The sequence below is a fragment of the Vitis riparia genome, chromosome 14 (assembly GCF_004353265.1).
Source record: "Vitis riparia cultivar Riparia Gloire de Montpellier isolate 1030 chromosome 14, EGFV_Vit.rip_1.0, whole genome shotgun sequence".
Lineage (NCBI taxonomy): Eukaryota > Viridiplantae > Streptophyta > Magnoliopsida > Vitales > Vitaceae > Vitis > Vitis riparia.
The window spans coordinates 9900519-9915282 of NC_048444.1; the positions used below are offsets into that span (position 1 = coordinate 9900519).

Below are 14764 nucleotides of genomic sequence, written 5' to 3' on the forward strand. Positions count from 1 at the left end.
TTTATATTATTAATATTTATATTTTATTAAAAACTATTTATATTTTAATTTAATTGTAATTAAAAAGTTAGTTTTATTTTTAATAAGGTATTAAAATAAATTTACGTTATATAAATTGATTTTACAATTTGTGTTTTTTACAAAATAAAAAAAAATGTTTTTGAAGACAATTTATCTAAAAAATGTTTTTAGTTTTAAAATTTTTAAAAATAACTTATATTAGTTAAAATATCCTGTAATTGCAATAAATTGAAATTCCACTTATGAGTGAGTTTTTACTTTCATTAAAATTATTTTTAATTTTATTTTATCATCGTTTAAGTTATCTAAACACAAAAATAAAAAAGAAAATGAATAAGATGTTTATTCTCACTCTTTATTCTCTTGTACCAAACACATTTTTAAGATATTGATTCACAACCTTTCGAACTGTAATTTTAATCATTGGGAGTATATGATAAGATTTAGAACATTAGAGGAGTATATAGATAAATATGATCATATAGTATAAATAAATATGAAATTGTATGTATGGTATGGTATGGTATGGTATGGTATGGTATGATATGATTCATCCTGGTTTTCAATAGTTACGAATTCCATTATGCAGCTGGACCTAAGCTCAAATATTTTCAGGGAAAATTCTTTATTGTAAATTTTAGTTTGCTCCCAATAATTGTAATGTGAGTGGGTGAAATTCCCAATGAGATAAAAGTGTAACTGAGCAGTGGACACCCTCAAAGCTCCAACCTTGTGTTGGCAATGGCTGGTCTTGCTTTTCTTCACACTACCTCTCTTCTTCTCACCAAGTCTTGCTCCATCAAAATGGCCATAACGGACCACCAGGGTCACAAAATGAGAGCCCCATACCAGCTGAAGCAAGGTCAAAGCCGTCTTTTCCACTCGCTCCCATCTGGTTTGGAAATGGAGGTTATCACCCAGAAGAAAAACCCAAATGAGAGAGGTGGAAAATCTGATCAAAACCCACCTCTAGTCTTCATCCATGGAAGCTATCATGCGGCCTGGTGCTGGGCTGAGCACTGGTTGCCCTTCTTTTCAACCAATGGCTTTGATTGCTATGCTGTTAGCTTGTTGGGTCAGGTCATCTTTCTCTCTTTCTATAATTGTTTGCTGTTTTGATTGTATCTGAAATGGGAAAAAACGTCTAGTGCTTATTTGGTTCCTTAGCAATTTTCCCTGCTCAAGAATTTTAGATGATCCTATGTTTGCTGTTGCTCTTCTTTTCTTTTTCTTTTTAATGATTTGCTTGGCTGTTCAGAAAATGTAGGAAAAGAATTTTAATTTTAATATTGATATTTTCCTTATTGGGGAACATAAGGGAAAAGAAAACTCCAGTCTAAGAGGGCATAGTTAACTGCTGAGCTTATCGAGTTGAGTGGGAAACCATAACAACATGAAAAGTAAGGTTCAGAATTTTGGTTAATTTTCTTTGGGGTAAAATTTCTCAGCTACCAATGATCATCATTTGTTTAGGGTATATACTTTCTTTCATCAGCAAAATCTGCATTATCTACACAGCCTAACTGTACATCAGGATCCATGGATGTATTTATAGATTTAGATCTTGACATACTTGTCTCCATTAGTTAATTCTGCACATGTTTTCTTTTGGACAAAACCAACACTTTCTTGCCATGAGCAACCTTAATGCCTAAGAAATTGTCTTTAGTTTGAAAAATATTTTGCAACTGTGTTCTCACATCTTCAATCCCTCACAAATCACTACCATGTACAAGTATATCATCAACATAAACAATTAGAACCACCATACCTCACTGTATAATGTTCACAAAGATTGAGTGATTTAAGTGACATTTAGAAAAAACTAAGAGAGGTTAGTACTCCACCAAGCTTATCAAATCACGTTAGAGGGGATTATTTCAACCCTTATATGGCTTTCCTCAAGCTACACACATTTCTTTACTCCCCTTGAGCAAACCTAGGTGGTTTTATTTTGTTGCTCCATATGGATTTCTTTCTGCAAATCATCATATAAAAATGCATTTTTAACATCAAGTTAGTATAAAGGCCAATCAAAATAGAAAAAAAAAAAAACCTTCAAAATTAACAAGTGCATTAAATTAAGTTTAGCCACAGATGAAAAGTAATCAACATTGTATGTTTGCATATATCCCTTGGAAACTAGTCATACTTTCAACCTCTCAATAGTACCATTTGTGTGGTATTTTATAGCAAAGACCAAGTGGCAATCAATAATTTCTCTTTTCTCTAGTAAAGTAGTTAAATCTCACGTGCCACAGTGACACAAAGCATTCATCTCCTCTTCCATAGCAACTTTCAAGCTAGGATGAGAGAGAGCCTCCAAATAAGTCTTAGGAATAACAATAGCCAACATAGATAGAATAAAGAATTGAAAAGGAGGAAAATATGCAGAGCCAAGGTATTTTGAAAGAGAATACTGACTGGTAGTTGTTCTACCTTTTTGAAGAGTGATGGTGTGATAGAGGTCAAATGAAGTCAAAGGATCAATAGTCAAAGATGAACCTTTGCTAGAAGTTAATTGTTAAATGGAGGGCAGTCTAGGTAGAAGACCAATCTTAGTCTTGGCCATCTCCCTTTGCATATAAATCTACGAAGTTTTCTTAGACATGAACAGTGGGAGCTGATGACCCACCTAGTTTAGACACATGAATAATGGGAAGGAAGATTATTAGGTGAAGACAAGAATTGTGTATCAAGAGTTAACCTATCAAAAGAAAAATGGGTAGACTCAAAAAAAGGTTACATCTGTATTAATTAAGTATCTACTTGAAGTGGGATCAAAGTATTTGTAACCTTATTGAGTTCTGGAATACTCAATAAAGACACATTTATGGTTGGAGGAGCCACATGATGCACAAAGAAAGCACATCCAAATATTTTTGGTGGAAGAGAAAACAATGAAAGATTCAGATATAAAATAGAAATGGGGATTGATTACCCAGAACACTGGCTGGGAGATGATTAATAAGAAACAAATAGTAAGGACAACATCCTCCCAAAACTTTTTCAAAACTGACCAGAAAAAAAATTGAATGGACAACTTTCAAAAGGTGTCTGTTTTTTTTTCCTTACTACTATATTTTGTTGTGGAGTGTAAGAGCATGATGTTTGATGAATGATATCATTATTCTCACAAAAATTAGTGATAGAAGAATGTAAGAATTCCAAAGCATTATTTGAACAAAATGTTTCAGTCGTCACACCAAACTGAGTTTTTATTTCATGAAAAAGGACTGAAATATAGAAGCAACTTATGATCTGTCTTTCAATAAATATAACCAAGTGACTTTGGAGTAATCATCATCAATGTACTTAAATCCTAAAACAATAGGAACACAACATGTACCCTAAATGTCTGAATAAACAAGATGAAAAAGACTAGAACTCCTCTTATTGACTTTATCAAGAAAATTAGACTTTTCCTAACTCATAGGCTTGATAACTTGGACTTTGATACAATTAGAAGTCCCATAAGTTGAAGAATATAAAGTGGAGGGTAACTTAACCAATAGGGCCATTGTCTGGTTGAAACTAGAGCATGAGGTGGTGGGCCAACAAGATGAAGAACTCTATTAACTTCATGCCCTCGACCAATTGTCTTCTTCATCAAGATCCTAAATAAAAAATGGGAAGGGAAGAATGTTACAAAACAATTAAGGGACTTTGTTGATTTTCCTATAGAGAAAGATTCACAGGAAAGTTGGGAATGTATAGCACGGAGGATAATGAGAAGTTCAGAACAGGATAGACCATTCCTTCTCCCAATACTTGGGATGTAGAACTCTTAGTAACAATAATATATGAATGCTTGGACATATTAGAGTGGTTAGAAAAAATAGAAGACTTACCAGTCATGTGAGGAGAGGCTCTCAAATCTATAAGCCAAGGAGAAGAATGGGAAGCTAAGGAAAATAAAATGGTGGTAGTATCTGAGTGAGCCAAAGTAGCAGTCTGTTTGGAACTGGAATATTGACACACTAGTTGAAGACTTTGGTTGAGAAGATGATTATACTCTTCCTGTGTAAGCATGATAGAAGTGCTAGCATTACCAGAGGAGTAAATCATATACTTGAAAAAGTTCTCCACTTTGGCACATACCATCTGACTTGCCCAGACAGGTTTTCCAAACTTATTTCAATATTTCTCTGACATACGATTAATCTTAGCACCAGGCACACAATATCTATCTTCTTGATCTCTACGACATCCTCTCCCAAATCTTGGCCTCTACCTTGGCTGGTAGATTCACCTCTCCCACACCCAGTCGAAGTAACAAGAACTGCAACTTCTTTGTTTGCCATAGAAAAGGACTCCACAGAAAAATAAATAAAAAATGCGCCCAGACTAACATGTTGAAGGCGAGAATAGAGCTACTTTGGGTGGGTAACTGTTCTGAGATCATGAGAGAGGTGTGATTGGAGGTTTCTCCATGCCTGCCAGGCAGGGCTTGGCTGAAGAGGTTGAGGTGCTATCTTTGTTGGAAGGTTTGACCTAGGCAGCCACTTTGGGCCTCCCAAGTAGAGGGTGATGTAGCACGAGTTGTCTATTGATTGTCTAAGAAAGAGAGACGCCATTGGAAGTGGAGTACTTTGATATACTGAATGCTGAGTCATTCATGGTTAGAGAGTTCTTCTTAGTGGATCTCATGATCAGATGACTATTTGGCAGATTCTCTGGCTAAATATGGTGATTAGCTTAAAGGTTCTTGTAGGGGATAATATGCCTCACTAAGTTCCAATTTTGTTTTTAGTGCATGTTCCAACATCTTGGTTTTTTTTTTTTTTTTTTTTTCGTCAGGCTCTTTTCTGGGCCTATTTCATCTTTTTGTAGTTTTGCTTTGGATGGATTTTCCATCCATCTTGTACTTTAAGAAAAAAAATTCAAGGTGCAATTCATTCATTGCTTCTGATAAAAAAGAAATGATTAGAATTTTCTTTTTCCTGGTAAACCTTCCAATTAATGCAAAACTTTTATGTGTGGATGGTTAAGGCTGTTTGAAGAACAAGCTTCTGGATCTCCTGCTGGGGAGTTCACCACTTCCTGTTGTCCTTCTTTTTCCCCTTAGTTCTGTGTTTTAGGGTGTTTGTTGTATACTTTTGTGTGCAGGTCTTGCCCTTAAAGACACTAAATTACTATATTTTATCTTTGCCAATTAGAAAAGTTAATGCAAGTCTGAGATGGTGAATAAAATGACTTTACCTTGGACTATGAACTGACATGTTTATAAACCCGAAAACATCAGTAGGAGTTTTGTCTAAACAAGTGCATAGAAAATATACGGAAGTTGTATGTTCCCAAAGGCCACTTGTCATGTATACTATCAAAAACTACCTTTTTATTTTACAGTTGGTTTTGTACAAATGCATACTTGGAGTTTCACCTGATGTTAATATTTCAATTGGATGTCTTCCATGAACTTACAATTGGGAGTTATGCAATCATAGATCTGAATTGGTTCTTGGTGCTAAACTCCTTATCTCACAGGGCACATGGATTTGCTATTCCCTTCGTCATTATTTTCCTCACATCCATATTTTATTTCTTTCTACAGTATATATGTTCATTTTGTTTCTTTCTTTTTTTTTTTTCAGAAATAAAACAAAAATAGGGCTGTGCAACCCTAGTACATCAGGAGTAGACAAAGAGTGCAAAACAACAGAAAAGGAAAAAACAGAACTGAAAAACACCTATGCAACTTATCCTTGGCTGAAGTCCTCAATGAAATCCATCAGGGACAGGTCAAACCAAAAAGTCTTTCGATACTTGATCCAGACATCCTCTTTCCTGAAAGTTCTGTTCAACGTTCTTCTTTCTTCTTTCTTCTTCTCTGCATTCTTCTACTATGTCAGGCTAAGAGAAGCACTCTAATGAACTTTGGAGATACCCGCTGAAAGCCAAATAAAACCAGCATAATATCCCAAAACTTTCAGCCTTTGACACGATGGATTAGAATATGGCATGTTAATTCCTTGACCCTATACAAATAGAACATATTAGCCGAAGGCCAGCCCCTCTTCATAAGGTGATCAATTATAAAAAATTTCTCCCAAACCTCTTCCCAAGCTAATAAGCAAACACTTAAAAGGGCCCCAGTATTTCAGATATCCTTGGTTGGAAACTCTCAAAGATCTCTGAAGATAATTATGAATAGTAAGATTTTAGACAAAGAAACTCCTATTATCCACCTTTGTCAATGCTAATATATCATCCCCTGTACCCTAGGTAGCCAATTCCTGAAAAAGCTCAAAAGATGCCTTCTTCCTTCATCTCCCAATCATGAGAGCCCCGATGAAAGCAAGTTACAATAATCCTGCCTGCCCCCTTCAACCAAAGATCTCCCCCCCTTTGACATTTCTATTATAAGCAATTTTGAACACAGAAGGAAGCTATCTTTCAACAGACACTCTCCTCTCCACATATCTAACAAGAACTTGGATTTAAGCCCATCCCCAATAGAGATACCAGTGCTGTGCTACACCTCTCCTGCCTCTTGGAACTCCAACCACCATCAATTTTGCTAAACTTGCCAATATAACTGAGATTTTTGCTGATATTCCGTTCCATCTTCTATTACTAAATCAGAAGAAACTCTGCTACTCAAAGAGATCAAATAGGAAGTCTATGATTGATTAGTTACCCCCTCCTGTAGGTTCAACAAAATTAAACTTTGACAGGTGTTCTTTGAGTGATCCTAGGCAATTAGGTATTCAAGGCATAATAAGAGATCATTCAGATGCAATACAGACAGTTCAACTATTGGAGGATTTTTTGCGAGCTAAACCTCTGTGCCTATCCAATCTAATCATAGAGGCAAATTCTGCTATTGTAATAGCTTGGTTGTCTAATAGGGAGAGAGGCTCATTGAAATTTGACAACTGGATCCACAAAATTATAGATGCTTCTTTTGAGGTGGGATGTTTCTTCTCTTGAGTTCCTCATTCAGCTTATCAAACTAAAAACTAGTTAGCCAAGCAAGGAGCAAAGCACTTGGTCTCCTTTATTGAGATTTCTTCCCCCTTGAGTGTAAAATGTTTCTTGTGTGTGTGTACATTTCTTTTTCTTTTCATTGTGATAGTAGTTCTAGATTTTTTGTGGAGTAGGATAGTTATTGACTTTGTGATCAGAAATTGTACATCCTGGAAGAATCATTTGTCTTTCTTTGTACTTACCATTCATTGAATGAATATGTTTGTTTCTAGTAAAAAGAAAACATAAAAAATAGAAACTTAATTTTTTAACCATTTTCCAAGAAGAGCTTTATTTCCGGTTGCAAGCCTTCTTAAACCAAGTCCACAATTCTTCTTTTCCTTACAAACCACATGTCACTTCATGAGATGCATCCCTTTTCCTGAAAGCTTAACCTTCCACGAGAAGTCATGTTTCTTTTTTTTTTTTTAAGCCAATTTTTTTGATACCTTAGAATTGACAAAGAAAGGCATAACAAAATTGGCAAACTGGGAAAGGGTGTTCTCGGTTGCATATCATCGGTTCATGTAGCATATCAATTGCATATTATGACTACAAAATCTGTGCTTGTGGATACTTTGACTGCCATTCTTTTTTGCATTTGAATTGCTCAATCATTCATCATGCTCATGAAAATTGTTTATCACCGCATTCATTATGTTCTGACAATGATAAATCCACTTCAACATTCTAATCTATGGCTGCTTCCTTTACCTTTTTACAATGATTGATTATTTGTAAGTGAATGATGACCTTCACCTGCATTCTAACATCCTTATTTCATTATGGCATCAAATCATGTACTACTCCTCTTTTGCCTTTATTGAATTACAGATATTTTATTTTATTTTGTTTGCAAACCTTGTGCTGATTTCTCATACCTTCTCTACATGCTTAGGGTGAAAGTGATGCACCTACAGCTTCAGTTGCTGGTTCTCTCCAGGTATTTTAGCTCTCCACCAGAAGACAATTTTCTTTTGCAAACTTATTTTGTAACTCATGCTTCTCTTCTTATTCTTCTTCTTTTTTTTGTTTTCACTCTTTTATTTATTCTATGATTTCCATCTAGGATACAATGCTCTTCTTGTTTTCAGTTCACTCCAGATTCTGCACTAGACACATGCAGGTGATGTTGCTGATTTCATCCGGAAAGAACTAAAATTGCCACCAGTGTTACTTGGGCACTCCTTTGGAGGTCTTATTGTTCAATATTACATTGCAAATATAAGGAATGAACAATTTCTAGGTAAGCATTCTTGTTCAGTTAGTTCTTGTCCATGCTTAAGAAGGCAAAGTAGGGCCTATAGATGGATGGGGCATTAAACTTTAGGATGAAGCATAAAACCCATTTTCCTCATTATAAATAAAATATGATTAAAAAATGAAGGAATTGATACACATGTTTGTGAAACAATGTTTAAATGGATGATTCATCATGTTAAGAGCATAGATTCGTCAGAGTCAAAACAAATTTATAGGTACAGTTACTTTTGTTTATCAATCCTGAGTACATTGAAAACAGTAGTTGAAGTTTGTTTGCATGATTCAGAAAAAAATGAAATTAATGTGCAGGTTTACTATGTAAACTCTCTTTAGTCAATGCATGAGGTATGCATCTAAAATATAATGTGAAGCCTTCTGGTGTAATGCATGCATCCAATATGAAATTTACACTTCAGACATGAGCTTAATGCAATTTGAGCCTCTGATTCATTGCCTCAAGACATTAACCTTAATCCCCATCCTGAGGCAGAGGTGTCACATGCTTCTCGAGACATTGATTCATGCATCTTGAAAATGTTTTTTATTGGTTTCATGGATGTAAGAGACATTTCCTAACTTGCTTTGGTTTTCTTCTTATGTTTAATTTGGCCTGATTCTAGAAATGGAAAGTTTGTGTCCAAAACTGGCTGGAGCTGTGCTTGTCTGCTCTGTACCTCCTTCGGGTAATAGGTGACACCCCATACCAATTGAACCCTTCTTTTACTTGATGTAATTGAGCCCAGACTGACATTCTTTGTTTACTTTGTCCAGTGGGTTAGTATGGCGGTATCTCCTTTCTAATCCCATTGCAGCTTTTAAGGTATTTATTTTTGCTACTTTTAGGAACATACTTAGCAAGTCACTTTTTTTTTTTTTGCTATATTATAACTTATACTTTGCACTTTCTCTAGGTTGTAAGTTGCAATTTTAGGCCCATAACCATTATTGAAAATGATTTAATATTTGATCTCAGCTTCTTCTAAGTAAATATTTGCTTCTTTTGCTTCCAACCAAAAAATAAGGGGAAAAAGAAAAAAAATATTATTCCTTATGTTCCTTGGCTATTTTATGCATTTGACATGCTTGTTTGATTGAACATCATAACTTATGTTCAATTGCTTCATTTTTTTTTTCTTTTTTCACATGAATTCTGATAGTAAATGTAGAAATAAATATTATTTAATCCTATGTCTTAGATATGATCCATATGAACTCTTGATTGAGCAGGTGACACGCAGCTTGGCAGCAAAAGGATTTCAAACTTCTCTGCCTCTTTGTAAGGAAACATTTTTCTCCGCAACAATGGAAGATCATCTAGTCCAACGGTCTGTCTATGAGCATGTTTATTTTTGTCCATGGGGATTTCTATTCTTTTAATTGTTTCAAAATGATAGGCCATCAAAGTATATTTACACAATTGTCCATCAATTTGTGTACACATATTTTGGATTGATAAAGTGTGTTGGTGTAGAAAATCAAGGCACGGGATAATTGTTTTCTCAAGAATGTATTTTACAAGAGGAGAAATTGAATCCCATTCAATTTCCCAAAAAAACTATTTTTTTGTGTAAGGAATCTACATTAAAATTGTAACGACCTACTCTCTCCCGTATGGATACTATTCACACTAGGTTCAATTAGCCCTTATGGCTTTAAAACACGTCTATCCAAATAAGAGGAGCCCACTACATATATAGTATTAGAAACTTCTTCCTTTATCCAATATGAGATATCATAATCATCCCTCATACAAACACATTATCTTTATTGTATCTCATAGGATAGTGAAGTCAAAGATGGACACCCACATTGGGATAAGGGATCAACTCTAATACCATTTTTAATACATGCTTCCTCTCCTGCATATATTATCTGTTTTGAATGTAATGGACTCTTACCACTTAAAACACATCTCCCTGGTTAAAAGGAGTTCACTATATATATAGTGTAAAGAAGATCGTCCCTTAACCTATGTAGGATATCACAATCACTCTCTCAGGCAAACATGACATCCTTATTGTGTCCCATGTGATTGCGGGGCTAGACAAACAAATGCTCGTATGGGATCGAACAAACATAATCTTACATTGGGGTTGTTTGCCGGAGGAGGGATTGTCATATCATATATCAGTTATAGGCAATTCTTGACATTATATATGTAGTGGACTCCTTTTAACCATGTAGATGTATTTTAAAGTTGTGAGAACCCATTAGGCCTAGGGCGGATGATATCTACACTTGAAGGAGTAAGTCATTACAAATAGTATTAGAGCTCATTCTCAATTTCCATCGAACATGACAAGGACGTTGTATATATTTGGGAGCTTGTGATATTCCACATTAGTTAGAAAAAATTTTTAACACTATATATGTAGTTAGTTTTTTTTTAACCATGTAGATGAGTTTTAAAGCTATGAAGATCCATTAAGCCCAAAGTAGACAATATCTATAAGGGAGGGAGTGGGTTATTTCAAAAATAGATAAATTTGAAATTTTAGTTTTCTCCATTTTTTTTTTCTTTTCAAATCTGTTACTATTTGACTTTTCTCTTCTTTTTTTTCCATATAATTCTATTTTGAGGAATTTCATGACTTCATTCAATCATGAGTAAGCCCTATTGATCTGGTCTAAAATCCTTTCACAACCTTGGGTAGTAGTTAGGGGTTAACCGAACAAAAGTATCAAGCAAATTTTTTAACAAGTCTAAGTCTAATGGAAAATGTTTGACTATGATTTGATTTGGCTTTGATATATAGTTGTTTCTAGTGATTGTTTCATTAGATTCTGTTTCAGATTCACATTTCATGGTTAGCTAATGCAATGCTAAAAACTTGAAGGTGTAGGGGCTATTGCTTGTAAATGAATCAAATGCATTGATGCTCTCATGTAGAAGGAATTCTTTTCATGTCTTAAGGATATGATTCGGTTTATCTTGTAATCCATGTTAAGCCACAAATTTTTCTTCCTATGATGCATGTATTGATGAAATAGTTTTAGCAAAGCATTATTACTTGGCATGTGTGCAATTATTTTGCAAGATAATTATTGTATAGAAAATCAAGGCACAGGATAATTGTTGTCTCAAGAATGTATTCTACAAGAGAAAAAACTGAATCCTATTCAATTTCTTAGAAAACTATGTTTTTTGTGTAAGGAATCTACTTTAAAATTGCAATGGTCCACTCTCTCCCATATAGATACTATTCATATTACGTTCAATTGATCCTCATAGCTTTAAAATGCATCTACCCAATTAAGAGGAACTCACTACATATATGGTGTTAGAAACTTCTTCCTTTATCCAATATGAGATATCATAATCATCCCTCATGCAAACACAATGTCTTTGTTGTGTTTCACAGGATAACAAATTTAAAGATAGATGCCTATGCTAAGGTCAAGGATTAACTTTGATAACATTTTTAACAACACGTTCTCTCTTGTGTAAATATTATCTGTTGTAAACCTAATGGGCTCTTACCACTTAAAACACATCTCCCTGGTTAAGAGGAGACCACTACATATATAATGTAAGGAAAATATTTCTTTAACCTCTGTAGGATATCACAATCACCCTCTCATACAAACACGACATCCTTGTCGTGTCCCACGCAATTGTGGGGCTAGACTGATAGATGCTCCTTATGGGATCAAACAAACATAATCTTACATTGGGGGGGGATTGTCATATCACATATTAGTTATAGGAAGAAGTTCCTAACACTATATATGTAGTGGACTTCTTTTAACCATGTAGATACATTTTAAAGTCGTGAGAACTTATTAAGCCTAGCATGGATGATACCTACACTAAAGGGAGTAAGTCATTGCAAAATCAGACCTAATTCTCAATTACCATGGGACATGATGAAGACGTTGTGTCTATTTGGGAGCTTGTGATGTCTTATATTGGTTATGCTTTGATGCAATTATCGTTAATCAAGAACACAAAGACAAAATAATTAACACAAACAGTACACGAGGTTTTAACGTGGTTCGGTCAACCATGCCTACGTCTACGGATAAGAGAGAATTATTTCACTATACAATAGCGAACATTACAGAGGGCAGAACCAGGACATTATAGAGGACATAACTAGATACAATTATTGAGTTCCCGAAACATCCTTTATTTCCCCACTCTTCGTATCTCTACCCTATCACGAGCCTTCTCGCTCCATTTGGTACCTCCCGTTCTTCCTCACATCTCTATCCATCTCCATCTCATAACTTTTTCCCCTCATAACCTAGAATATTTATAGAGATATTTCCAACAACCTTATTCTATAAAATAAAAAAATAAAAAAAAAGTCTAATATTACAATAATATATCAACCTAGAAATATTTTATATAATATTCTTTACAAAAAAAGAATCTATACTAATTAGGAATTTAGGACACTTCCTAACAGGTTAGGAAGAGTTCTTAACACTATATATGCAGTTGGTTCCTTTTAACCATGTAGATGAGTTTTAACGTTGTGAAGATCCATTAAGCCCAAAGCAGACAATACCTACAAGGGAGTGGACTATTACAAAAATACATAAATTTGAAGTTCTAGTTTTCTTCAATTTTTTTCTTTTCAAATTTTTTATTATTGACTTTTCAGATTTTTTTTGTTTTTCCATAATTCTATTTTGAGGAATTTCATGACTTCATTCAATCATGAGTAAGTCCTATCGATCTGGTTTAAAATCCTTTAACAACCTTGGGTAGTTGTTAGGGGTCAGCCAAACAAAAGTATCAAGCAAAATTTTTAATAAGTCTGAGTTTGATAGAAAATGGTTGACTATGATTTGATTTGGGTTTGATATATAGTTGTTTCTAGTGATTGTTTCATTAGATTCTGCTTCGGATTCACACTTAATAGTTAGCTAATGCAATGCTAAAAACTTGAAGGTGTAGGGGCTATTGCTTGTAAATGAATCAAATGCATTGATGCTCTCATGTAGAAGGAATTCTTTTCATGTCTTAAGGACATGATTCAGTTTATCTTGTAATCCATGTTAAGCCACAAATAGTTTTAGCAAAGCATTATTACTTGATGTGCGTGCATTTTATCATTGGAACATAAGAACCTAAAGTTTTTAACTACTACTGTTTTCTCAGTTATCAAGAGCTAATGAAGGAAAGTTCAAGGATGCCATTATTTGATCTGAGGAAACTTAATGCATCCCTTCCTGTTCCTTCTGTGCCAAAATCTTCTATTGAAGTTCTTGTGGTGGGTGCAAATGATGACTTCATTGTGGTAAGCTCTATTGCTTAACAGATGTCCTTCCACATCAAATTTATGGTGTGATTCTAAGCAGTACCATTATGTATCTCCATCTTCTATTAATTGGAGAGCCAATTTATGTGTTGTTACTGTTTTTGATATATGCAATATTTATGGACCATTAATGCCTTCTGTTTGATGAATTAATCCATGGTTATCCTTCAAAATTTTTTACAAAGACTTATGTTTTCAGGATTCTGAAGGACTCCGTGAAACAGGGAAGTTTTATGGCGTCTCACCAGTCTGCATTGAAGGGGTTGCCCATGACATGATGTTGGATTGTTCATGGGAGAAAGGCGCAGAAGTAATCTTATCATGGTTAAATGGTTTAAACAAACAACACTTGATATGACCTTGGTGTGTTAAGTACAGATTTGGCCACTGGTTACTATGCCAAGTCACCCATGTCAAGGAGAGACCATGGCAAGATCTGAAGGCTTCTGTATTATTTTGTTTTATTCTTCCAGAGAGAATTTTTGGGAGCTTGAGGCACTGCATGTTGATTTCACTACAAAAATGAGAACAAATTGTTTCATGGCTTAGTCAGATAAAACATTATCACTGTCAAATGAGTGCTCCTAAACATACTTTTTTGGTCAATTTTTTTGAATAAATTTCTGAAATAGTTGGATTTGGTACAGGGATGATATGATGCAAGTGCACAGGTACCCAGACAAAAAACCTTAGCCTAAAGCTTAGCCTAGCACTAGGGAAGCTTGACCCTTATTAAATATATTGCACCAAAAATACATACATTCAAAGTCATCATATAAATAAAATATTAAAAGAATATTTTAGAGATCAAATTAATTATAATTATATTATAATTAAATGAAAATTTTTCATTTAATTGATTATCAAAAATAAAAAAATTATCATGATAAGTTTCTTCATAATGTTTTTAATATCATTAATAGATTACTCAAATATTAAAAAATTGTATATATATTATAATTTACTTTATATCATTTAATATAATTGAATTAAATAGATTATAATTTTAATATTAGACATATTATAATCAAATATCATCATATTATTATGAAATAATATTTGATGTAATTTAATAATAAATATACACTTATAAAATTCATATTTTTTATCGATACATATGATATTATTATCAAATATGATAAATTATATTATACATATATCAAATTCTTCAACAAAACAACTTTAAAATGTCTATTATATTTCTAATTATATTTTTATAAAGTTTTTCTTACATTTTCATG

General features: G+C 33.9%; 1 protein-coding gene across 1 annotated transcript; it reads left to right on the forward strand.

The window, feature by feature from the left end:
- Positions 1–710: 710 nt before the first annotated feature.
- LOC117931288 lies at positions 711–14173 on the forward strand. Its single transcript, XM_034852226.1, has 8 exons — positions 711–1101; positions 7889–7933; positions 8107–8236; positions 8874–8943; positions 9025–9073; positions 9481–9578; positions 13364–13502; positions 13723–14173. Exons 1-8 carry the CDS (start codon positions 763–765, stop codon positions 13879–13881), a joined length of 1029 nt encoding a protein of 342 aa, XP_034708117.1. The 5' UTR covers positions 711–762; the 3' UTR covers positions 13882–14173.
- Positions 14174–14764: the final 591 nt, after the last annotated feature.

What these genes read in the sequence shown, in the direction of transcription:
- LOC117931288 (XM_034852226.1), top strand. Translation starts at nt 763, where the DNA reads ATGGCTGGTCTTGCTTTTCTTCACACTACCTCTCTTCTTCTCACCAAG. An exon ending in AAGGAATGAACAATTTCTAG is followed by an intron (nt 8,237 to 8,873) that starts GTAAGCATTCTT and finishes GCCTGATTCTAG; the next exon opens with AAATGGAAAGTTTGTGTCCA. An exon ending in GTACCTCCTTCGGGTAATAG is followed by an intron (nt 8,944 to 9,024) that starts GTGACACCCCAT and finishes TACTTTGTCCAG; the next exon opens with TGGGTTAGTATGGCGGTATC.